Source organism: Aptenodytes patagonicus, chromosome 20 (assembly GCF_965638725.1).
Source record: "Aptenodytes patagonicus chromosome 20, bAptPat1.pri.cur, whole genome shotgun sequence".
Taxonomy (NCBI): Eukaryota; Metazoa; Chordata; class Aves; order Sphenisciformes; family Spheniscidae; genus Aptenodytes; species Aptenodytes patagonicus.
Window position 1 is genome coordinate 1,777,461 of NC_134968.1, and position 24,202 is coordinate 1,801,662.

At 42.9% G+C, this 24,202-nt stretch overlaps 1 protein-coding gene across 1 annotated transcript; it reads left to right on the forward strand.

The window, feature by feature from the left end:
• Positions 1-13,021: 13,021 nt before the first annotated feature.
• Positions 13,022-22,582, forward strand: FBXO47 (F-box protein 47). The gene is made up of 10 exons (XM_076356858.1): positions 13,022-13,202; positions 13,626-13,796; positions 16,699-16,775; positions 17,334-17,411; positions 18,536-18,644; positions 19,556-19,732; positions 20,309-20,455; positions 21,074-21,216; positions 21,620-21,779; positions 22,464-22,582. Exons 1-10 carry the CDS (start codon positions 13,022-13,024, stop codon positions 22,580-22,582), a joined length of 1,362 nt encoding a protein of 453 aa, XP_076212973.1.
• Positions 22,583-24,202: the final 1,620 nt, after the last annotated feature.

Here is a 24,202-nt window from a genome sequence, read left to right on the forward strand (position 1 = left end):
TATTGGTCATGTTATGTGAACTTCTAAGCAGGATGGGAATTATTTTCATCTTGTATTCTTTCAATTTACGCTATAAGAATACAAGGATTTTTTTAAGATGTCCTTTTCTGTCTTAGTAATAACACGTCATTATCAGGAGGCGTTCCCAGGACACGCCTAGGATAAAAACTAATGTAATTGAGGTTTGAATCAAGACTATAATTTTCTTCTAATTTTATTCTGCTCAGCTTATTTAGATTTTTTTTTTTTGCAGGCTTCTCAGCTTGACCAATGAGGTTTGCTTGGCCCATTTGACTTTTTGACAGTAGTCAGGTTCAGTGTTTTGATCTCTGCACTAGCACCACATTACTTCAAAAACGTAAATCACATTAAAGGTCATTATCTGAGACCTCAGGGAAGCACCTCCACGTTTAGGCTTCCTTCGCTATTGTACGTTAAAAGTATGAACAGATCGGCAGGATGCAGTAACTGAAAGGAGATGATGAACTGTAGGAAAAGGCCCACCTTGCAATTAACTATGGATATCAATAGATTAATTCCCGTGGGAGCTTTGATAGCACTGCTTCCATGTGTGTTACACCTCGGGTAGCCGGTAAGGGCATAGCCAGAACAAGGACTTGCCCGTAACCCTTTCCACGCACTTACCTTGCAAACTGCTGTGCCACGTAGAAACATCCAAGCCAGCACAGGCATTGGAGCAATTCAGTCCTGCTTCACATCGCCTACGAGAGGTTAAGCATGAGCCTCGTTAGAGACATACCGAGGTAGAAGGGCGTTTGCAGAGGCCGGACGGAGCTGTAGTTAAGGCACTGGGTTGTGGTTCAGGAGATGCAAGTCTACGACAGTAAAAGCAGCTCCTGGTATCTCAGCCGCTCGTCTGTAATATGTGAACAATAACACCGTGTTTTGCCTGTGGCTATTTAAATTGTAAACTCCCCAGCCTGGGGCTGTTTCATAGCATGTATGTGTACTGTTCTTGGCCTTGATCCTGCTCGAGGAGCTAAATGCGTAATTTTCTAAGCAAAACTTTGTCCCTGCTGCCCTTCTGAAGTGAATGTCACCATTTTTTGTACCTCCTGTCAGTGGCTCTGACCATGTTGCAATATTGGAAAAAGAAGTAATGTATCAGCTTCTTCTCATTTTCCCTTTCACCTTCTCAAGCCCCTCACACCCTGTTCATCCCCGTCTTCCCCAGGAGTCTCTTCCAGGTTGGGAGAAACTGTGCTAACACAATACAAGCAGCTATAAATTAATTTAGACATGATAAAAGAATTCTACTCTCCCAATGCCTTGTTCTATTTTTCTGAGCAGAGATGTAGCAGATATATAATTAGAATATATATATATTCTCTCTATTTTTATATACACACACACACAAGCAAATACTTTACAATGTGCAAATATGCAAAGTGTCAGCTCTCCTGAACAAATAGTTTTCATACTAAACAACATCCCAGAAACAGGGGGAAAAATACTTTAGCCATTGTGCAAATAAACAAGGGTTTATACCCTGGAAATGCAACTGCAACCTCAGGTACAACAGCATGCTGAACCATAATTAATAGCACTGAAAGCAAGCAGGGAGCAGATTGCTACAAAAGGGCCTGTGGGTGGTGGAATAAAATCTCAAATAGATGCACAGCTCTGAATCCGCATTTTACAAGTGCTGTGGAATTAAGCTTTGGTTACGACTGGGAGCAGGGAATTAGGGCTCCTCAAGTCCTCGCCTGGTTGTATATTAAATGTCTTTATGCCTTGGTTTGCCTCACCTAGAAAGGAAGGACGGGAATAATTTCCTTTCTCACAAACAAATTGTAAATTTGCTACCATTTGTAAGATACTTACGGATGCTCAGGGGAAAGGTCTTCTCAAGGCGGGGTGGAATTACTTGCTAAGGTGACTGCAAGCGTCATACACATACCCATCTCAGAAGCTGGTTTTTTATCTCTTAGGCTCACTAAAAGAATTTAGAAATCTTCTTGAGTCAGCTTTAGAGATGAGGAACGGGTGCTGCTGTAGTCAACCTGTCTGACCAGAATACGTAAAGCTCACGCTCGCCACGGCTGGGGAGTGGGGCAGCAGCGCTCGCCCAAAGTGGGGCTCATAGAAATCCTGGAACAGGTTTGGGGGAAGCCGTGAAGCTGATTAACACGCTGGGTTTTTTATTATCTTCGTGAGGCAATTTTATTAGTTTGCATAAAATACATTTCTGGCCCCTGGATGTGAAAAACAGATTTTTTTTTTGTTGTTGCGTTCAGCAAAGGGAAATGTATTTTCACACACACAAACACACCGTTCCCTAGCTGTGACATACCAGCTATTTGCCTTAGCGGCCGCTCATCCACCTCTCCCGGGAGGCTGCATCTGCCTCCCTGTCACCAGGGCTCCACGAAGAGCTAACCGCTGCCTTAAACATCTGCACAATCTGCGGACGAACCTGCTGGGGTGCTTGCCAGGACAAAATTCCGCTGGCGCCTGCAGCAAGGGCTATTGGCAATTCAGGCAGGTAGTTCCACAGAAAACTTACAGCGCAACTCTTTTCTCTTCATCCCTTAATCAGACCGAACTACAAAATTGGCTAATCCAAAGGCTGTGCTAAAGTTGCAGCGACGATGCCACCGCCGCCACCCCCCCCGTAGGCAGCTGCCTGCCTCCCCAACCCCTGCAGAGGTACTTTCCACCCTGCACGCTGGCACGCTTCTGCCAGCCGGGTTCCAAACGGCTCGAGCGGCGTTTCTGCCACCACAAATTGCTATCTTAAGCTCCGCGCTACTCTCCCAAATGGCAGATAGGGGAAGATTAGAGGGTGGCATCCCGTAGCGTGATAATTATCAGCACAGCTCCCAAAAGGGCTCAACTAACAGGCTGGATCTAAGGAAGCAGAAAACACCTGCACATTTCCATTCAGCTACCACGAGAGGATCTCTGCAATAACCTTCATCTCCTCCCACAATTTTCTCATTACAAAAGGATGAGGAAGAACCTGTGAGCCCAAATCACATACCGAAAATTTTCCTTAGGCTGGTGTTTATTTTTCTTTTCCTTTTTACACAACAAATCCTGATTGTTTAGCAAGTAGGTCAGAGCAGGCAGCAGTTTTCCTTTTTCGCAATTTGGCTGGTCCCCTCCGCAATTTGAACTAAAGTTATAAAAATTGACAGGTGGTTGTGTTACTTTTTTTAAAACCTGACAAAATCTTCAGCATGTGCTGGCAGAATGCATGTAAAGCCCTTTTCCTCGGCACAAAATACATAACTAATAAAATTTCAGGATTGCTGTGATAAAGAAAAAGAAAGGCCTTTTATATTTGGTTTGTTTTTTTTTTTTTAAAAGTACTGAAAAGAGCAGGTTTGCCATTCTTTTAAGAATAATAGTGGGCTTCATGCTCTGTGACAAGCCGCGTGCAAGTACCTACTGCCTTCCTGGTGCCTGCTCTTGCGGGTCATTTCGATGAGTCCGCTTTGCTGCAGAAGGATTTTTAACTCTGCCAGCCTACAGACCTACAGAATAATAAGAAAACCCACGGTGAGACTCTCCTAACCCCTTAACTCCTTCACCCCTTCCCCCATCGCTAGCTGACGGAGGTGGGGATAACTCGATGCACCCGACTGTCCACAAAGAAAGGAAGATCTATGATAGCTCCTGCTGTTGGCAAAGCAAGTAAGCGATGCCTGGAGGTGTCCGACAGCAATAGAGATGCACGAGTTTGTACGCGAATCTCCAAGAAACAGCCTGTGCCATGAGCTTTGGCACTGGGAACACGGGGCTGCTCAACACGCAGCAGTGAAGAGTAAGACAGAAGCTTGAAGCAATCACCAGGTTAATTTCTTTAACATTTATGCTATCCCTCGTTACTGCGCTTCCTTGAGATTTCCATGCCTCTATTGCAGGCCAGATGCTTTTCCCTCCCCAGACAGGACAGCCGCCTTGGCTTCTGCGGAGTTGCTCTGCAACTTTGAAGAGAATTTGCATCCCTACGGAAACAAGGTTTTTCTTGGTGTTTCTTCAAAGGAATAATAGGGCCTACCAATATTCTCTCAGCCTGAGAAAGCTGATAAGATCATAAAGCAGAGTGGTATTGGCTGCAATAACTTCCTATCTGTTATGAAGCTTCCCATGGCTCAAACGGGTAATTATCTCCATGTTGTGCTGACAGGTTCCCATCTGTTTAGGGCTGAACGTTGCATCTTAAAAAGAAGCAGAAAGGAATAGCACCAGTTACACTCTGACAGGTTCGCTCAGCTCTTCAGAAAACCAGAGGAACTTGATTTGAGATGCTAATGAATTCTTAGTAATCCACTTCTTTTTTCGTGCTGGTCTCTATTTCTCTGCAAAGCTGGAAGATGGAGAAAATCTGAAGACAGGAAAAATATAAGGAACGTTTATAAGGAAGGAGCAGATTGGAAAACCTAGAGGCCAGATCCTCAGCTAGGATTTGGCAACCGCAGAGGAACGACTCTGATGCGAGGTAAACCTTTAATATCTGATGAAGGATGAACAACATACACAGGGCACAAACCTGTACCAACTTTGCATCCACCTCTGCGTTCACCTCATCCACCCGCTTCCTTGCCTTGCCTCTTTCAGTCTTCCATTTTCTCCATCCAAACGTTTAGTACCATCACCTGAGGCAGGAAGCAAGAGCTAGGACTCTGGATTCCGCCTCCGGTATCTTCCAAACAACCTTGAAGAAGTCCCTCGGCTGCCCCTGCTTCAGCGTGTTTAGATAAGGCTTGCCCCCTCCACAGGGCACGTTACGCAGCTCTGTGATTTTATGCACGCAAAGCGTTTATAAATTCTTGGTTGAAAGGCACGGTAGAAGGACAGATTTGTCTCGGCCATGATCACTGTCCAAAATGAGAATGGAGGAGGCAAGGAGAAAATGGCAAATCCTGGCATTAAATCCGCTTCTGCCCCACATGCCTCAAACCAAGACACTTACGATCCTAAGATGAAGGAGGACGTCTGGAAATTCTGTGTATTAGTGAAGATCCTGCCATGGTTTTCTGCAGTCCTGAGTTTCAACAGGATGCCACTTCGGTTTGATGTTGCAGTGAGGACATGGATGATGCAGCATCACAGAACTGCAGTGAGGATCAGAGCAGCCAGGCCACGTATTAACCTCAGTCCTTCGGTGCATGGAATGTATTAAATAATTACCTCTTAATTTTTTCCCTGTTTACCTATTTTTTGTTAAATTTTCCATTATCTTTTTTTTTTTCCTTTTAATTCCTCCAGCTGCATCTCATCCATATCGCTGCACAGTTCCGCAAGCAAAATAACAATAAAACTGGACCTTGCGTTATCAAAATTCTGATCAGCTTCTCAGCAGATCAAACCGTTTCCGAGGTGTGGGCCAGGACGTCGGATGTATACATTCCTGCCCCTTCTTCGCCCTGTGCCATTCATCAGCCCTTCCACGCTCTGCCAGCAGTCCTTAAATAGAAACGCCAGCCAAGGAGGGCATGGTGATTTTATCCTGCAAATTCATTAAGAAGGATACAAAACAGTGCCTTAATTCGCTCCATATCCTCGCAGAAGGCATGGCGGAGCCTGCGCTGGATGAGTCAACAATCCCCCACTAATTGTATACTTTTATCATTTCGTAACAAGCCCTAAAGTGCTTTCTTCAAGTGTAAATGAAAGGCTGCATCTAAGCTCCTTAATAACATTTCAGAGTTTCAATGAAACCTCAGGAGAGAATAAACATTTGGCAAATGAGGAAAAATTTGATGTAAACAGAGTAAGTACTGAAGAAATTTTACTGCCTAAGACTGCATATGAAGCAACACAAAACTTGGAAGCGTTACGTCTTTCTTCTGCGGTTTATTATTATCATTACTATTATTTCCATTTTGTAATGTTTATAGCGCACTGGATGATGTTCTCATTGGTGCTGGTCCTAGTGGTGCAATTTTTCCAGCATTCTCTTTTGCCTCCCACCACATTTGGTGTTTTAACGCCCCAGCTCAATTCAAGAAACCGCAAGAGAATGCCAGCTCTCTGCCTGTTGCTCAATAGCTTTCTAGTTATTTACGTCTGGCCCTCGTGGTGGTAGGGAGTATCTGAAGACGTGAAGAATGCAGACTCTAAAATAAAGGTAAAAAGAACACCTTAAATAAGTAATATATAAGGCCAGTTCCCGGAGGCTGAACGTACTGGCTTGGCACACACCTCCTGCCCCCCGAGCTGAAAATGCAAAAGGCTCGCTTGAGCAGGACGGAGGGGGGCGAGACACAATCCCTCCCTTGCAAAAACAGATGCAATTTGTCCAGGCGTGACGGACCGCGGAGCCCCGTCCCTGACCCTGGAATCATTTGGGCTGGAAGGGGCCTCCAGGGGCTTCTCCAGCTCCCCACCCTGATGTACAAAAGCTTCCTCGCTTTTCTGTTAAGGTGTCCCTATCTAACCGCTCTTATTTCCGATTTGCGCCTAGCTCTACATTAAATACAGGTGCTGCTCCTATCACAGGGCTCTCCCATGTTTTTCCTGAAAATCATGCATGTGATTAATGAAATAATGACTGAAAACTCTGCTGTTTTAATAGCACGAAAGATTTAGATCTTGCCTACACGGCTGTTGCAGAGGAATTTAACGACATGCTTAAACACGGCTTCAGCGCGTTTACGGCTACCTCCTAGCTTCCTATGGCTTTTACATGCCGAACGTGCTTGGGCTCTTCGGAAAAATCTCGCTAGCAACTGCCTGCCGTCTAAACCCCAGATATTTGAAAAGCTGACTCCATCGCAGTCCCGCTCTTGTCATTGAAACGTTGCCACCGTTTCCGCCACCGACAGTAGCAGAGCACCAGCCGCACCGCTGATATTTTTACCAGTTACATGATGTTGCTCACACGTTCGGTGTAGGCAGGGCAAAGATAAATTAGGTACACAAGACAAGGCCACTCATGCATAGAATAAGCAGTTAGCACTCTAGCAGAACCATCACCATAGCTTATAAACAACTCAATTGTACTTTTTTTCTTATTAGCTTTCATCCTGTCATCTCAAAACAGTTAACAAACATTGACTAGATTACAGAGCCTCAAATGAAAAAAAAACCAAAAACCAGCCAACCAACAAAACCCTGTGACTCATTCAACCAATTTAAAACAAACACAGGATAATACTTTTACCCTCCAATGCAATTAAATTGCAGAACTCTGTGTCACTGTCGCTATCGTTAATTATGCCAATCACTATGTAGTTAGATGTATTTATGTAGGTCCACCACTGCATATTAAACACGGGAGCCTGGATGTAGCTTCAGACTCGGGGAACCCTTAAACCACTGTCAGGCTCCAGAAAGCTGTACCAGAAGAAGGATACTCCACACACACCCCATTTTATTATATTCTTCCCCCAAGCAACGGTAACTACCAGAAACATTGATATCAGCGTAAATGAACAAGTACAGCAGTCTGAAATTCCTTATTCTGGCACTCCCGAGATGCTTGTGGTGGAACACAGAGGTGCAAACCAGCAAAACGGCGATGGGGATGAGGAGAACGATACCTTACTGCGCGCAACAGAATTGCTGAAGGATTTACAGCGGCAGAATGCAATTGCATGAAGAGACATTCAGCCAGGCGCTGCTAGCTATCTCCCAGATGGAAAAAGAAACAGGGACAACGTCAAGTCTTTAGGCTCTACCTAGCTGGTGCTGTTCAACTGTATAGTCAGACTACGCAGAAATGCCTTGGAAGCACGTTATTTTTGCATACTAATTTACCTTTTCAGCAAAAATACTGCAATCGTGGTTACATCGTCATGGCATTCCCACTCTCACTGCCATTAATTTAAGCAGCAGTTATCAGACGATGCTATGTCGTTGCATTTGGGGTTGATTTTTGTTTCGTTTCTATTTCAGTTTCGCTAAGGAAAGTTCTTCCTTCAATGAAGTTCCAGGAAAAAACAAACAAACAAACAAACAAACAGTCTTTGGGGAAAAAAAAACCTACTGGGGAAAATCCTTTAAACCAGCTGCAGCCCTCTGCTGCCATCGTATGGGAACTGCCTTCGGAGCAGCAAGAAAACCTCTCCCGAGAGGTTCAGCCACTATCCCCAAGAGAACTAGTTATTTATAGCCAGCTACTTCGGAAGCAGAATTTGTGAAGAGAAATAGTTATTTTAAAAACCAGTTTGTTAGTGAATACGAACTGTTTACTGCTCTAACAAAGAATGGCAGCTTGCCGTGGTTTCCCCGAGATCGCAGCACCATGGAACAATACTGTTTTACAGTATAATGCGATAGCGTATAACGGCTGCACAGCAATTTGTAACTTGTTGCAGCACAGCCTCCGCTAACAATGTTTGCAGCTGGTGTTGTGCCACATTTTTTTACAACGCTACAGCTTTGCTCCAAGACATATGTTATGGCACGCCGACTTAGCGTTGCGACATCTTTCCACTGCAGCATAATTAATTTGTATGCGGGCTTCATGGTCCTGCGCAAGCTTGTCCCGCAGCATCGTGTTGCAAGAGCCGTGCAGAACTGCGCAGCGAGCTTCTGCTCTGACGTTAGCAAACGCGGGGGCCTGGCACCGTCGCTTGGGGTCATGTTTTTCCCCAGCAGATTGAAGACGGGGTTCGGTGGGCCCGGTCTCAGACAGGAACAACTTTGCAGGACGTGGGGGTTGCGCTACAACGCAGGCCGGTGGTGCACCGAGATTTGGTCATGGCAACAACCTACAGAGGAGACCTGCAGCTCCATGGGTGTCCTGATGCTCACAACCCGCAGCGATGCTCCTTGCTGCACCCCACACCAGGATGCGCGCACACAGGCCCCCGAGACCTGCAGCTCCATGGGTGTCCTGACGCTCGCAACCCGCAGCGATGCTCCTTGCTGCACCCCACACCAGGATGCGCGCACACAGGCCCCGCCGCGCCTCATGCTCCCACACCAGCCACCCGCCCCACGGCGGGGCACGGCCACCCTGGCCCCAGGACACCAAACCGCCCCTGGGAGCCCCGATATCCCACCTCGCCCAGCCAGGAGGCGGCGGGAGGCGGGTGCCGGCCCCCCCCCACCCCCGCACCGCCCGCCCCGGCGCCAGGGCCGCGCTGCCGCCTCCCGACGGAGCCACACGCTGAAATGGAGGCCCGACCGCCGGCGGCGTTAATTATTCATGAGGGGGCGGGACCACCCCGGGCTCGTGGCAGGACGGGACGCGCTTTCCGCACGGGCGGACGTTACGGGGAGGGGCGGGGAGCTGATTAAATATTCAACAGGAGGGCGGGGACAAGAGGGCGGGAAAGCCGTGCGCGAGGCCGGCCCGCCCTCCCTTCCCGCCCGCCCTCCCTTCCCGCCCGCCCCCCCCCCCCCCGCGCTGAAAGGGACAGCGGGCGAAAAGGCGGGAAAGTAATTACTACAAACAAATTAGCACAAAAAACACGGAAAAGGGCGGAATTATTAACAACACTAATGAAACACTACTGGAATAAAACACTTCTGTTGCCTGTAGTAGTTTCTTCCCTCCAACACGTATGTGGCCGCCATTGGCCCCCATGACAACCACCACCCTGAAACTGAACTGTTTTTTTCCGTGTTTGCAAACATTTCTGCTCCCGAGTAAAATACACACACACAGGTGTGCCTGCCTGTGTGCACCTGTCTGCGTTACTATGCCCAGACCCTGCTTTTAACCCCAGTAAGTAGTGACGTTTGACTGAAACCACGCTTTAAAAAAATTCATTTTAAATAATAATAATAAAAAAAAAAAATATTTTTTTTTTTCCCCTCAGGGACATGGGGTATGGTGCTCACCAGAGGCAGCAGGGCCTGCTCGCCCCACACACCCCCGTTCCTCTGCTGCTCCCCTCAGAGGCAGCCTGGCGGGCGCCCTGGCCGGGGGGTGTTTGTAGGGAGGGAACTTCCCTGAGGTAAAACACAGCTCATAAAGCATTGTCTGTAAGTAGGCATTGACTGCGAGACCTTCTCTATTAACTGCGCGTAGGTTTGGGGGCGCAGGCCCCCATTTTCAGCCCCTTAGCCCGAATTTTGGCGGGCTGCAGGGGAGAAGGGCCGTGGAGGGCGGAGGAGAAGGCAGCCTAGCCCATCGTTTGGCCTAAAGGTCTGTCGTAGCCCGGATAAATCTGACCCAAAAGCGCAGCTAAAAGGCCAAATTTAACCCATTCCCTCAAATACTGCAGCCTGAGGAGCAAACCCAGCCTGGGCTGAGGAAAAAAAGCAGGTGCTGGCGTTTCCCCTCCGACCGGACCCCGAAGGGACGAGCCCGAACCAGCCCTTCCTCACCACAAAAAAATCCCAGTCGCCATCAGCAGCAGGGTCCGGATTCCCTGAGCTGTGCTTTCTACTCACTGTTATTCACCAATTCAGATGCTTACGGGACTGGTTTGCACTACCAATCTGATGTAAAGCCTCTAGCATAAATAAAAATATGTTTTTTGTGAACTGTCGGTGTAGGCCAGGGGGTAACAAGTACTAACGTAACTCCATGGCTGCTGGGTTTGTCATCCCTCACTTGAACTCGTACGTTTCTATTTGCACTGACAAGGAAAAAGAGAAAATTGAAAAAAAAGAAACCAAACCACCCTATCGAGTTAATATTTGAAGCAATTCGTTTTATGCTCTTTGTGACGAGGCAGGGAAATGGAAATGTTCCAAACCAATCTCCAAAGTAAACAACCTTTTGCAATAAATGTTTGCCAAATGCTAACACTGGGCTCGGAGAAATACCAGGACAAAAGTGCATCCATTAGCAGGAGTTTAGCGACTGCTTAAGGACAAGAAACATTCTAGAGTGGGTTGAAAGTTGATGCTTTCTGCTTTGTAAACAAATTAGCTTATAGCAACAAATAAGATGACCCTTCTTGGCTAATATTATGAGTTTAGCTTGTTAAATATTTAACATTTACCTTTCAATTTTCCAGCCCGGATTAAGCAGTTCTCTAAACAAGTGGTATCCCAGCAGCAGATGGAGATGCACAGACCATTGCCCCGCTCTGGCTGAACTCCCTAAGAAATAAAAAACACGTTAAGTCAAAGAGGAAGCAAATGGGAGCTTTCAGTAAAGTCTCTAAGCTTTGGCTTTGAAACTCACTGCTTGTACTCATTTTTATTTACGTTAATTTTATCTAGCTCTGCTCTAAATTAAGATAGCGGTAGTCAATTCAACTTCAGTCAAGTTGAATAGAAACAGACTGGAATTGGCTGAGTACTTCTGAAAACCTCCCTTGTGGCAAAGTATTTTTTTCTTCCATATAACACAATTGCAGACCCAAGGTAAGATTTTCAAAAAAACACTTAAAGATGCCATAAATCCTTACAGTACAGTCCTGTTAAATACAGTAAAGGGAGTGGGGGAGGAAAAGAAAGTATCATAGGATTGCAACTTTATTTCTAAAGTACGAATCAGAAATACATATCAGATTTAGCCTGTCTTGAACAAAGTTTAGTGGTGCCCTGTTTATAAACAGGAGTGGAGCTGCTTTGTATATTGTACACAAGGAATTTAAGTTGTCTTGAATCCACAGTAGTGTGTATAAAATTTCCACTGACTTCAGACTTCGCTTTCTTTGCTTTTAGAAGATAAACATTTTTTCACATAACCGTATGTTTATCTATAAGTGGTTTCTCGGTTGTTCTTAAAGGTGTTACATCAATTTTCTGTCTCTTGCCTGAGCAGCGTAAAAGCCTAATGAAACACTAATTTTAGGAGCAGTTACATTTGCTCATGAGCCTTGTGAAAGTTTAAACTATAAGCTTCTTTAGCTGGCTAGAATTATACCATACCTAAATTAAAAATGCTTCCAGTGAAGTATAACTTCCTTAAATGTACAATGCAAACTCTATCCAGCACACAAGCACGAGTCAGCCAAACCCATTTGTAACACTTTTAATGAAATGCCCCATATTCTTTCAGTTGTCAGTACAAACAGTGCTTCCATTGTGGATGTGGTAATTTTGCTCGGTGGCATATTAGAGAGGTCTGGCTTGCGTGCTTTCGTAATAAATATGAAGGATGTTTGGAACTTGTTTTCTGTAATTTTTGTAAATTTTTAATCTTTGAAACAATGAGGTCTATTCTCTGAGTGTATTTCCCACTGATGGTAACTGGGATGTTGCACTGCAGCTTGGACGGGTTCCAGTTATGTTACTACCAGTGCTGCCAGCTCTTGTAATTATACTGCAGCACTCATTCTCTTTGGCAATTTCCCTGAAGCCTCAGCTGCTGGAATCAAGAAATAGTGTGAAAAATCTCAGTTAAAAAAAAATAACTTTAAGAGGTAGCGAGCCACTAACTCTCACTGTTGCCTGACAATGTGAAGTGTACCTATTCTAGAGACTCAGAAACCAGAAGGCAAATAAAACCCCCCATATTTATTGATCGTTTAAAGCTCATTACTTTTCAGACCCTCATGATTTTGGGAAAGCCCGGGTCACTGAATTTTTTCCACGTAGCAATTATTTATTGGTATATCACACATACAGTCATTATATGAAATTAAGCCATGTATCAACTTAAATGCTGCAGGAAAAAATGGTTTGAAGCATCACTTTGTTACTTTTAATCTTTCTTTTGGTCATACGCAAGCATGCGTATAAGTAGTTATCACTCTAAAGGAATCAAGTAACATGACAGTCATTTCAATAACATCCCTATAACTTTTTCATATTCTGTTGAATAATTAGTGTAACAAGGTAAAAGAATGTTAATTACTGTAGCTTGTACCGTACTTCCTCAAGAGTTTCCTTTTAGAACTATTTTCCTAACTTTCTGATGTCCCCCAGTGCTTTTCTCTTTTCCTCTTCTAAGATCAGCTGAATACTTCATTCTCTGAGACATGGAATTAGAAAATTATTTAGTACGTTGCATGTCATTGTACTAAATTCAAACAAAAATTTATCCTACGCATATGACAAGATTTTCACACTCCATCACTGTGCCTACAATGGAGTGATTTCCTCTTAGCCTAGTTTTGGGTATAGTATTTTCCTCTTCTGAAAATAGGACTTTCATGTTTTCTCTCCAGGTTAAATTTATGGGACTAACAGAACAATGACATCCACTGCAGGGACCAGCTACACCTTGATTCCTAACCAGAAATACAGACGCAGTAACCGTCGCTCCAGACAGCGCTGCAACACCTTGGACACAGATTCCCAATCTCTGTCAACACTTGGACATTTTAAAACACTTCCATTAGAGATCTTTCAAATGGTATTGAATTATCTTTCAGGTGAGAATCTGGTAAGAAAGGTGTTACTTCCAATATCTGAAAATTACCACAAAAGTTTTCCGTTTAGAAAAAGCCACTATTATTTAAAATGTTTTACCTTTTAGCAAGTTGAAGTAATTTTATGTGACTTATTCTCTGAATTTTCAACTTTTGTGTATGAAGAACCAAATGACCAAAATTTAAATGATAATTACAAACTATTTGAAGTGGTTTTTGCCTATTAAGTGTGAAAAGTATTCCTTAGATCTATCCATTTCTAATTATTACAGTTTGTTGGCAAAGGAGATAAACAGTAATTAAATTCTGTTTTATTTGTAAATCTTATTTCTTGGCCTATTTTTGAAGTAAGATAAAGTTATTGACTATGATCAGCATTTTTCTTGCAGTAAAGATTTACAAGTATACCGGCTTTTGCTTTTTCAGTGAAGGATATCAGCATGCTGAGCATGGTGTCGAAAACCATCAGCAACCGCCTTATTAATTACATCTCAACCCCATCAGGAAACCGAAGGCTCTTACTGCAAGACTTTCATAACCTTGAGCTACCTGGCAAGAGAGAAGTATCCTATATTTTAGAGCACTACAAATCTCTAGGTGATCCTTTAATGCAAATGGTAACAATTAGGGGAGAACCAAACTCATTTAAAAGGTTTCTTCTGTTATACGCATTGATCGGTAAAATGCTGAGGATATGGCCCAAATCATTTGCGCAGCTCCCTCTGAAAGTGAAGTTCCTCCCCATGCCAAATAGCCCACTCAAATACCATTAACTGGTGGGGGGAGGTGGGAGGAATTACCTGAAGTTATTCCAAAACCTCTTAGTTACGGAAAAAGTAATGTATGCTCTGCCTCCTCTATGTTTATTTTTTCATATTAAATGGCAAGCAGGGCTTGGGCAGAGGATCAGTTCTCAGTAGTAGGTGTTTCCAACTTTAGTTTGTTTGGACACCACCACTGGAAACTGCGGCAGAAACGGAGACTCCCAGGCCCCACGCTAGCCGAGGGAATTTGGCTGTTCAGACTGCCCTCATGTATCACTGTGGAGTAGCTCGCATTCCTCAGTCTGGGAAATGCAGCCGCAGTACTTAAACCCAGCCTAATTCTAAAGTGACCAACAACAGTTGCCATCAGAAAGCCTGCTTGATAGTCTACTTGCGATGTATTGCAGATCACGTTCCACTTCTTAGAAAAGAAGTATGCTCATCACAAAACTGTTATCACAGTTGTCAGTGACTAGCATTCTCCTTGGCAGCTTTGTATCAGAGTTCAAAGACTGAAATGGGCACGGAGAACACATTCTCCTCTCGCTCTCAGCTTAAGGGCAATGTGAAAATGTCTGCGCTTTTGCTGTCACGGTATACTGTGTGCTAACCAAATCCCTTCTGGGTGAAAAGATCCACTTGGTCTTTCTTTCAGCTGCTCAAACCTCTTTTGGCATAGCGTAATAGAAATCTAGATCAAAATGACATGGGTTCAACAGTAATCAGGAGTGCTGTACAGCCTCAAATTCAAAATTGTTTGCTTTTTAACTTTTCTGCTAATTTTTAAAACACATTGATTCTAATTCATTCAGCCTATCACTCAGAAATGAAGCATTCCTTCTCATGCGTCTTGAACACTGAAAATTTTCTTCACCCACCATCAGTGTTCTTCTATCAGAGAAGCAAATTAAATTAAATCCTAATTTGATCCATATCAATTTACTGTTACCTAGCAGATAAAAAGAATTGTTTATTTGACAGAAAAATAAAATGATGCCATGGTTAGATTCAGAATTATAAGTATGGTTTGAACTTAAGACATTAAATAAAGGCATACACAAGGTAAAGGAACACTGTTAAAGTCATTTAGACCAAAGACCTCCTATTGTAAGCAATCCATGTAGGTTTTGAGGTATCTTAAAATAATCTTAGTGTTTTATTTTTAAAATGAAGCCTGAAACCCTACAATTCTCAAAAAAAAAAAAAAAAAATCAAAATTAGTTTGGGCTTTGTAGTAACCACATACAAAATGGCAACTTGTTATTTAAATGTAGGGGCGAACTCATCGCCACAGTAGGCCTAGTAGTAAAAACGTGACATATTCAAAATATAAAGCTCATTGGCAATATCTGTGTCATCAGTGGAAAGCTCAAGAGAATGTTTTTGCTAAGAGGTCAGTTGCAAAATCAATATTTACTTTACAGCAGGAAAGACTGGACTCAATGGGAAAAATTCATTCCTGTTCAGAGAGCCTGAACAGGGTCTACGTATTACATAAATCTCATTTAAACTCAGAGCGGTCTGGTTCCGCTCAAGTCCATGGTAAAATCTTCCAGTACTTGTAACGGGGTCAGCGTTTCAGTCATTGCTTAAAATGGACTTGAGTTATAAATGATCGCGGCACTGTCCTTCCGCGCAGGGGGGGTTGCTGTACAAAACCGGGAGCAGCACCTTTTGCTCAACCCTTTTTACTCAGCGTAATTTTTCCCCGCACTGATGGCTGTATTCTGATTTGCAGCTACACTGTCGTAACAGTTTCAACTATTCTTCAGGGAGCTCTCTCCAAAGTCTGATCTAGTCAACAGAAAATTGACTTGACTGAGCTTTGGACCATGTCCTAGGCTGATGAATAAATTATGTCTGTCACGTAGGAATGCTAACACGCTTCTAAATAAGGAAGGAGTCCATTTAGAACCACAGTAAATGCATAAAGTGCTTTTTGACATTGGAGAAGTTATGTATTTTTTGGGAGACTGACAATTCAGGAAAAAAAAAGTTTACTTTTTTTAAAGTTAAATTAATCAAGATTTCTTGGTTAATTAACAAACAAGATATATATATTTTATTCTGGTAAAAGTTTTTGAAGAGCAAGCTGTTAATCCATTTTCTATCAGTAGTGTAGGAAAAAACCGCTGCTTAACAAACAGCTGTTCCACACTATAATGAACTCCAGACTTTGACATCCTAAACACATACCATTTCAGTCCTGTATAGGAAAATAATTTTACCTCTTAGTTATGTTTTACATTAACACAGTTTAGAATATTTTCTTTTTAGAGCATGTGGCTATCTTGAAAAAATTTTGGAAGCTCGGCTTTCTATGATGTAAGGGGAAAACCAGCGTTCCCCAGGGTACTGTTAAAAGAGGTGCAACAAGTAACATTTATTTCCAATATTTTTAACAGCTGCAATTCTAAAACCAATCTAGTAATTTTAATAGGGCTCCAACTGTGACTAACAGGGACTTTAAAACAACACAATAAACAAGTTATGGCATAGGAAGCCTACGTACTCCCTGACAACATTTCTTTAGTAAAAGATGTCCCCGCTACAAAAAGCATACACCCCTTCTCCAAAGCACAGATTCCTGTTTTGTGCTGCTCTTTTCGCCTTGCAGTGGCAGCTTTTTCTCACTAGTGCGTGCAGGCGCGTGACGTGAATGCTTAAGCTAATTCAGTAATGTATGTGCCATCTATGTACGCTGATGGTCCTGTATGTATTTGTTTTGTTCACAGGACTGTTACTTAAAAGATGCACGCTTCTATTGCCTACAAAAGACCGGCTAAAGTATACACACAAGATTCTCTCAGAAGTAAGTCCACATTTCTTTCACTAGTGTTTGGAGTTGTCCCTTGCACTTACAATACCATTTCTATAAGGCAATTGGTAGTTGAATTATGCCTTTTACTCTCCCTTTGCTGGAGTTTATTACTACTGTGTAATGAATTTATTGATTTGAAATCAGCCTCCTTTTAATAAAAACAGAAAAGCCTAAGCCAGCATATTGAACGCAAGGCTGTTCTACTGAGATTTCATATGCCAAGATCAGTGGTTTTCAACTTTTCTTCAGTTTGTGGACTACTAGAAATTTTGCAGTGGAAGAGCACGGCTCTTCATAGAAATTTCACTCTCCTGGAAACAGGGTTGCTCTTCTCAGCTTACTTTTGCACACCCATTTGACCACAGTTTTGAACGTAATGCTAAGCCATAACATAGGTACTATAACTTGTTTCCTTATACAATAAGGGAAGGGAGTCCTTCTGAATCTCTCTAATCAGTATTGATGTACACAAGTAGTACAGAGAATTTTCAATCACAGGAATTAGCTTATGGTCAGATAAGATAAATTACTAGTGTTTTCTACTTGCAGGTTTCCTGTTTTAAACTTAATGGTTGTCCAAGTCCTTTGCATTGTTTAGGATTACAGTGCTATGGGGTATTTTTACAGGTACAGTATCTTTATGGAGAGAAGGCAAGTATCCCAAATATAAAAGAAAATTAAGGCAGTTTTCTAAATTAATCTGTGTTTTTTCAAGGTATTGAGAAGTATAAGATGGTTTTGAGCCTTGGGGGGCAGGGAGGGAAGGCATTTATTCACACAGTTCTCTGAATTTCCTTTCTGGTTGTTAAAGCTGCTGATTTGACTCTTGAGAATTCCTTGGTCTGGATTTCCCTACCAACCAGTCTGGATTTTGATTAGCGATTTATTGTCTAAGAAGACATGGGAGAAGGGGAGCATTTTATTACACAGCTTCAAATTCACAAATCAAGAGCAGAGATGGTTTAGTTTAAAAGTAAATGGCTATACACATCATATACCAGAATATTTTTGTTAGCTTGTGGTAGCTTAAAATTAATAAAAAAAAAAAAAAATCAGTGTCAAATGAATTAGTTCAGCAATCCACAGCTTATTTACTGTAATGACTGCTGTGATTGCAAATATGCAGTAAAACGCTAAGGGTAGGACCTTTTTAACACTACTTGAGATGTTTGATTGCGAAGTGTTAGAACTGCCATAACGGAGGCTTTACTGGAGAGTAACTGTTTAAAAAAATACAGAAACAAATTCCCTCTGTGCATTTTGAGCACATTTTAAATGCATTTAAGTCTTAGAAACTTGGGCACACAGGTGCTGCATACGTATGCAGCATTAAAGTATTTGATAATACAAAAAAAAAAAAAGTTATTATCTGTCCGTGGTTGAGAGTTTCTTTGTGCTGGGACATTTGTCCTTGTAGCAAATACCTTTGTGTACTTTTCCACATAAGGTTCAAAAATAAGATCTTGGCCCTGAGTGTGGAACACCATTAGCAGCTTTTGATTCTGGGCTGCATTAAGCTTAAGTGCAACCTCTGCCATAACGTACAGCACCTCTGTAGCAGGTAATGGTTTCCCTACACTCATCAGGGAGATGCTGTGCAGGCACCACGCTCCAGGTATGACACCTCCCCTCTCTGTTCTTCTGATAAATTGCAGGACAGATTGCATTTATCTAACATGAGAAATGGCATTGTGATGTAAATCTGTGGCTCAATCTATTAATTTTTACCCCCTTTCTCTTGTAATCTTCAGATCCTAACAGCAGGCTGGGATGAACTAGAGTGTCACCGGGTTTTTAACTTCCTCTGTGAGCTGAGCAATTTACCCCGTAAAGTACAGACAGTTGTCAGCAGCAAACCAGGTAATCATCGAAGCAGACAGAAGTCCTATGAAATCAAAAAGCGCTATCATGGAGAAGTCAGAAAATGGATCTTGATTACTGCAAACAAAATGTGTCTAGAATTGGGAATGTTTTAGCTCAGCTAAGCCTTGTAGTACCAATCCTTTCCTGACTCTCATGTACACTCTCTTAGCTCCAGTATTACGCAGAAAGTGGGCATTCTAAAGCAAATACTTGGCCTTCATATAGATGAATACAGCTGTTTTTTCTTCACCAAAAGCAAAGATAAGTGCTTTTGTCTTTGACATATATCCTGTAGCGAAGAGAGTTGTCTTGAGAGGTGTTTAGGTTTTTTTAAATCATTCCATTATCAAACCAATGCATGAGTTATGTATATACGTAAACAGTAACATGGACTTGAATCTTTCCTGCTGTACACCAATGCCAGGGAAATCAATGGGAAAGGAACCAACATAGAAATAAAGTGATGCAGTAAAAAGTTAGGTTTAATATTTCTGAAACACAACACTGACGTCGTACATGCCTCTCAAGAAATTCTCGTGTTACCCCGCACAGAACTGGGTATTTTGTGGAACACTTTATACACAGCCATATACACACTTCCTCCTATTTCCACTTACTGATGCCAAAAAACAGAAACCAAAAAACATAGCTGAGAGCCGTTGAAGACATGCATGAGTTGCTGCAGAAAGGCACCAGAGGGTGCATCGATAGATTCTATGGCCTGAATTAGCGCAACGTATCCAAAAGAGCCAGGCTCAGGAAGTAACAGCTGAGAATTTAATTAAATCCCCCTAGATGTTCTTGGGCAGCTTTAAGAAAATCCTTCTTCCTCTTCCTATTAAAAAAACAAGTGATCATCTGTATTGTGCGAGGCTTAATGGATTTATATCTACATTCTTTTATCCCAGGAAGTGCCCGAAAGCTAGAGCTGCGGATAAGGTTATACTGTCGTAGCGTCTTGTTGAACCACTGGATTCATCGAAGTGATTCTGCATTTTGGTTGACTCGTATTTTAAAGCCGTGGCCCATGGTCAATCAAGCTCGCCTACTGTATATCATCTTTGGGCCAGTGTCCTCTCTCGATGGCGAGTAGTCTGGGGGCTTAATTTTCAAAGTTTGTTCCCTGAGAATGAGATTTCCTTGCAGGATGCAGCATTTCTGAAAACCAAGCTTTATGTAAATAAAATGTAATCGTATTGTGTAGAAAAAAATTATTCTGCTTAACCAGAACAATTTATGTATGTCACTAACATACATAAAATACATAATTGATATATATGTGTGTTTAAATATATATATATATATGGATGTGTATATATGTATAAAGTTACAATTCAAGTGAAGAAATTGCACCTCTGTTCCTCTATTCTCCCCTGCTTAGGGTAGAGTTAGCTCGAACACACCTCAAAGCAGCATCTGTTTCCCTGAAGAAAAGCATGCTTTCTCACTTAGTTATCAGACCCGGGTTTCTTTAAATCGCCCTTTGATTCATGCTGCAACTACCACTGTCCCTACTAAAATGACAGATGGAAAAAAATCTCACCGTCACAAAGACTGAGTTGTGTTACCTGAATTCCCCTCCTCTGACTCTGCTGTAAGGCCCCGTTTAGCACCTTCCTTGTTTAAAAAAAAATTACTTTGTCACTTAATATATTGCTCAGGACATGTGGTTTGGCAGAAAATGATAGAAGGACCAACAGATGAGACCAGTCTGAAAGGTCTAGCAGATGCAATTAAACTGCTGTATGATACAGAAGCTAGAGAATGGACAGCAGATGATGTTATCAGTCTTGTGGATGAGCTGTCAGGTGTGTTTTTGCCTTTATCATTAATCCATAGGATTATATACTCACGTCCTCCAAATCTGGCAATAAGCGTGTTTCAGACACAGAAGTGCCTTGGGAAACCGACTGCAATATTCCTTACAGTAGCTGTGGCGTAACTGGAAGAGTCATTACGCTTGGAAGCCAGGCAGTAGCTGGGTAGAGAGAGAGAAACCCAGCACTGCTTACAAATTCAGGCTGTCTTTCCCCATTGTGAAATATTTTAAGAATCCATGTAGACCTTTAAAATTCAAGTCTTGTCTAGCCATTATTAAGGAAACGTTGTCCACGCTGTGTAACCTGAAAACGTAATGTTTGCTCAAGCCAAAATTCTGCTGAACAATGTTAACGGCTACATTGAAAGTTAGTTTTGGGTGAGATTATATCACAGAAGCTATCGTGAAGAGCTCTAACTGTGTTGCTGGTAGGAATTGCTTATATGACTTCCTTACTGCAATTGTATTCCAGAGGGTATCCCCTCACAAATTCGGGTTAGCTGTCAAAGCCAACAACTCAAAAATCCACGTCTTCCAGAATAGTTTTTGCAGCACTCCTTTCTTTTTGTTCAAAGATCACTAAAATTCTCTCTATTTTATTACAAAGTTGTTCCCCGGGAGTGGCTCATGGAGAACAATGCTCGGCTTCTTATTCTGAGTGGAAACAACATTTGCTTCACTTTCATGGCCAGTAAAGCTGTGAATGGAAGAGCCGTCGAGTTAGCCAGACTCATGGTCTTCCTGGCTTTGGTGAGTACTACTGAACAGAGCAGGTTCGGGCCTTTTGTCTCTTTACCCCCGGATTTGCTTTCCCAGGCTTGAAAGCTGTTTCCCCATCTACTCCTACAAACCAGGAGTAAGTCCAGCAAGAGGCTTGGTAGTCTTCCACCCTCTGGTCCCTGTCCAGCACATCTCTGCAAGGCGGCAAGCCTATCCTTGAGGAGAAGTACCCCTAACAACGTTGAGAAATTCCTCTGTTAGCATGCCAACAATGAGAACAACCTCTGTGTCCTCCTAACAAACCCTAACTTTCCAGGCCACGGCTGCAACCGATCCATTAGAATCAATAGTTAATTCTAAGATTTAATCTTGCCTTTTACAGCGTCATACTCGTCATAAAAGGCGTATTTCTAATATTTCCTGTGTATGTCAGGTCTGTGAGAAGGACCTGTACTGCATGGACTGGGCAGTAAAAATGATGCAGAAGGTCTGCAAAGTTTTCAGCACTCCAGGGGAGAGAAACAACTTCCTGCAGTGTGTGGAGAACGCCTTTGCTCACATGATCATGGACATGCTACAGGCGGTACTGTCGGGTAAGCCTGCGGGTCTGCGAGCCGGGACGAGCTCTTTAATCAGGAGCTAGCACCGAGTGAGACAACACAGCCAGCGTGGCATCACAGCCTGTCCCTCTGCCCTCCCTCACCGGGCAGAACAATACTGGAGTGCCTGGAATTTTTTGATAACATAAAATAACGAATCAAGTGTCATAATTGGGAGACACATTTATTTTAACCGATCTCTCTTGTCTAAGACATTCCTAGGGCCATGGATGGTGAAACCAACAGTCTTTTAAAATACGTCCCACCAGAGCATTAGGCCTGAGGTCCTCGTGGGCTGCGTCTGAACGCAGGCTCTGAGCAGCTGCCAGCCAGCCCGTTCAACTCAACAAGCTGCAGTTGCTCCCTGTCCACAGCTTGTCAGCCTTGATAAAACCTCAAGACTGATTATGATGGCAAGCTCAGTTAGGACAGATTTTTGTCTTAACGCACAATTGTTCTTGTCCATCTTTGGACAAGCTGGTGAAGGAATTTTGGAGAGAGGCTCCTGTGTTATTTCACAGCTGTCCTACCATCAGGTGCAGTAGCTAATGCCTCATAAATCTAAGCAGAGGCTGCTGATCAAGCCTCTGCTGAAAACACTGAATGAGTAAGATTTATCTTCAAAGAAGTCATTTTGTTCCACTAATCATTTTAAAATGTTTCTCTTTGCCCTGGTAGGGGATCGCGATGAAGAGGACAGCAGCTTTTTGAACTTGTTTCACCTTGTAAACGCACAAGCAAACTTCCATAAAGAAATCCTGTACCTGACCATGAGAAGCAACAGCAATACCGTTTGATGCTCTGAATTTTACAGACTCTTGCCATACTCCTGCTGGATTTTTTTGTTTTTATTTTTAAACGTTTGCAAGGCAGTGTCCAATTATTTCTTAAATTTCCATTCCAGTAAGAGCTGGAGTAGCTGCGGGAGAAGCTAGTGACATACATGTCAGACCAGCTGAATGAGCTCATGGAACATATTCGGGGACCTCTAAGTGTTCGCAGCAGAGTTCTGCGTGTTTTGCTCCTCTGAGGCTGCGCTAAGACACACTGAGGAAGCAGGCTGGGGGCCTCTGGTTTGGGAACATAAACTGCATTCTTTTCCCACTGTGTATGTTTGCATACACAATAAAAATGACATGGTTTTCATATTTGATGTGCATACACAAATTGAAGAATGTTATCTTAGTTCAGAACCGAAAACATTTTCATCATTTAATTTTGTTTTCTCTTGGGAATCGGAGAAGAAAGAGACAGACATAATTAGAGAAGCACAGCTACATTTTTCCAGTTTGCCAGGGTCTCTCCGGCTCTTACATTCTGCGACAGAAGTGCTCCATAGGTTGTACGTTCAGTTCTAGCAGAAAGAGGCGATTCCTGAAAGCAGTTTAACCGCTTTGATCAAGCAAGGCAATTTCCCCCCCCCCAGACTACAGGTGCCTTGTAACCATCAAGCACAAGAAACTTCACATCCCTCTCCCTGCCTAGTGTAATAACTGAACTGTTAAAGTGTAGTTGCCTTTATAGGACTTAGCGAAGTTGAAGACACACGTTCAATGCACATAGGCTAAGATCGCTGTTTCGTTAAAGCGTATAGATGTTTGCTACTTAGAAAAGGTTTTGATTTTCTGCTATATTGCCTTCAAAACAAAAATATGTAACGCATAATAAAAAGCACTTACTTTACTGTGCGTTGCTTACAACATGGCTGTTTACTTCGTATTATTAAATAGCCGCCTTCTCCACCTGAATCACTTTCCAAAGGTTTCAGTGTTCCTTCAGGACCAGATTTTAGCTGCAGGGACCCATGTTTAGCTTTGAAAGCCACTCTTCAGCTGCTGGAAACTGCTAAATGGTACCAATTTATCTCAGCTGCCCCCAGTTGATTTCATCAGTAATGAGCTGACAGCAGCTCTGTAATGATTTGCTTGGAAGTTGCATGTTAAAAATTCTTGCGACATTTGTTGAATATACAATTACAGACAGGGTTTGACTACATTAAGGAGCGGAGACGGGATATAAATTTGCGGCGTGCCGGTAGATGGCAGAGGTGAAACCTTCCCTGAGAGGAGTGTCTGCTGGCGATTGCTTCTGACATCCCTTTTTTCTCGCCGTTTGAAGGTTATATTTAAGAGCACGTGGCAATACTACAATTGTGCTGCAACAACGTATTATTTCTGAAGTAAGCAAAATGCGAGACTCTTTGTCTGAAACCCAGTCAGTGGACTGAATGCCTCCAGACTGATCGCTAATGAACTCAAAATATGAGGGGAAAACAGACTTGCGGTGCGTACAGCGACAGGGAGACGCAGACAAGAAGCCACTGAGGCGGAATGCTACAGCCCAGATCGTTAGCCCTCCCGCCCTTTATAAGCGGGAGTCGCTACCGACAGATGATCTCCGCAGATGGAATTCAGAAT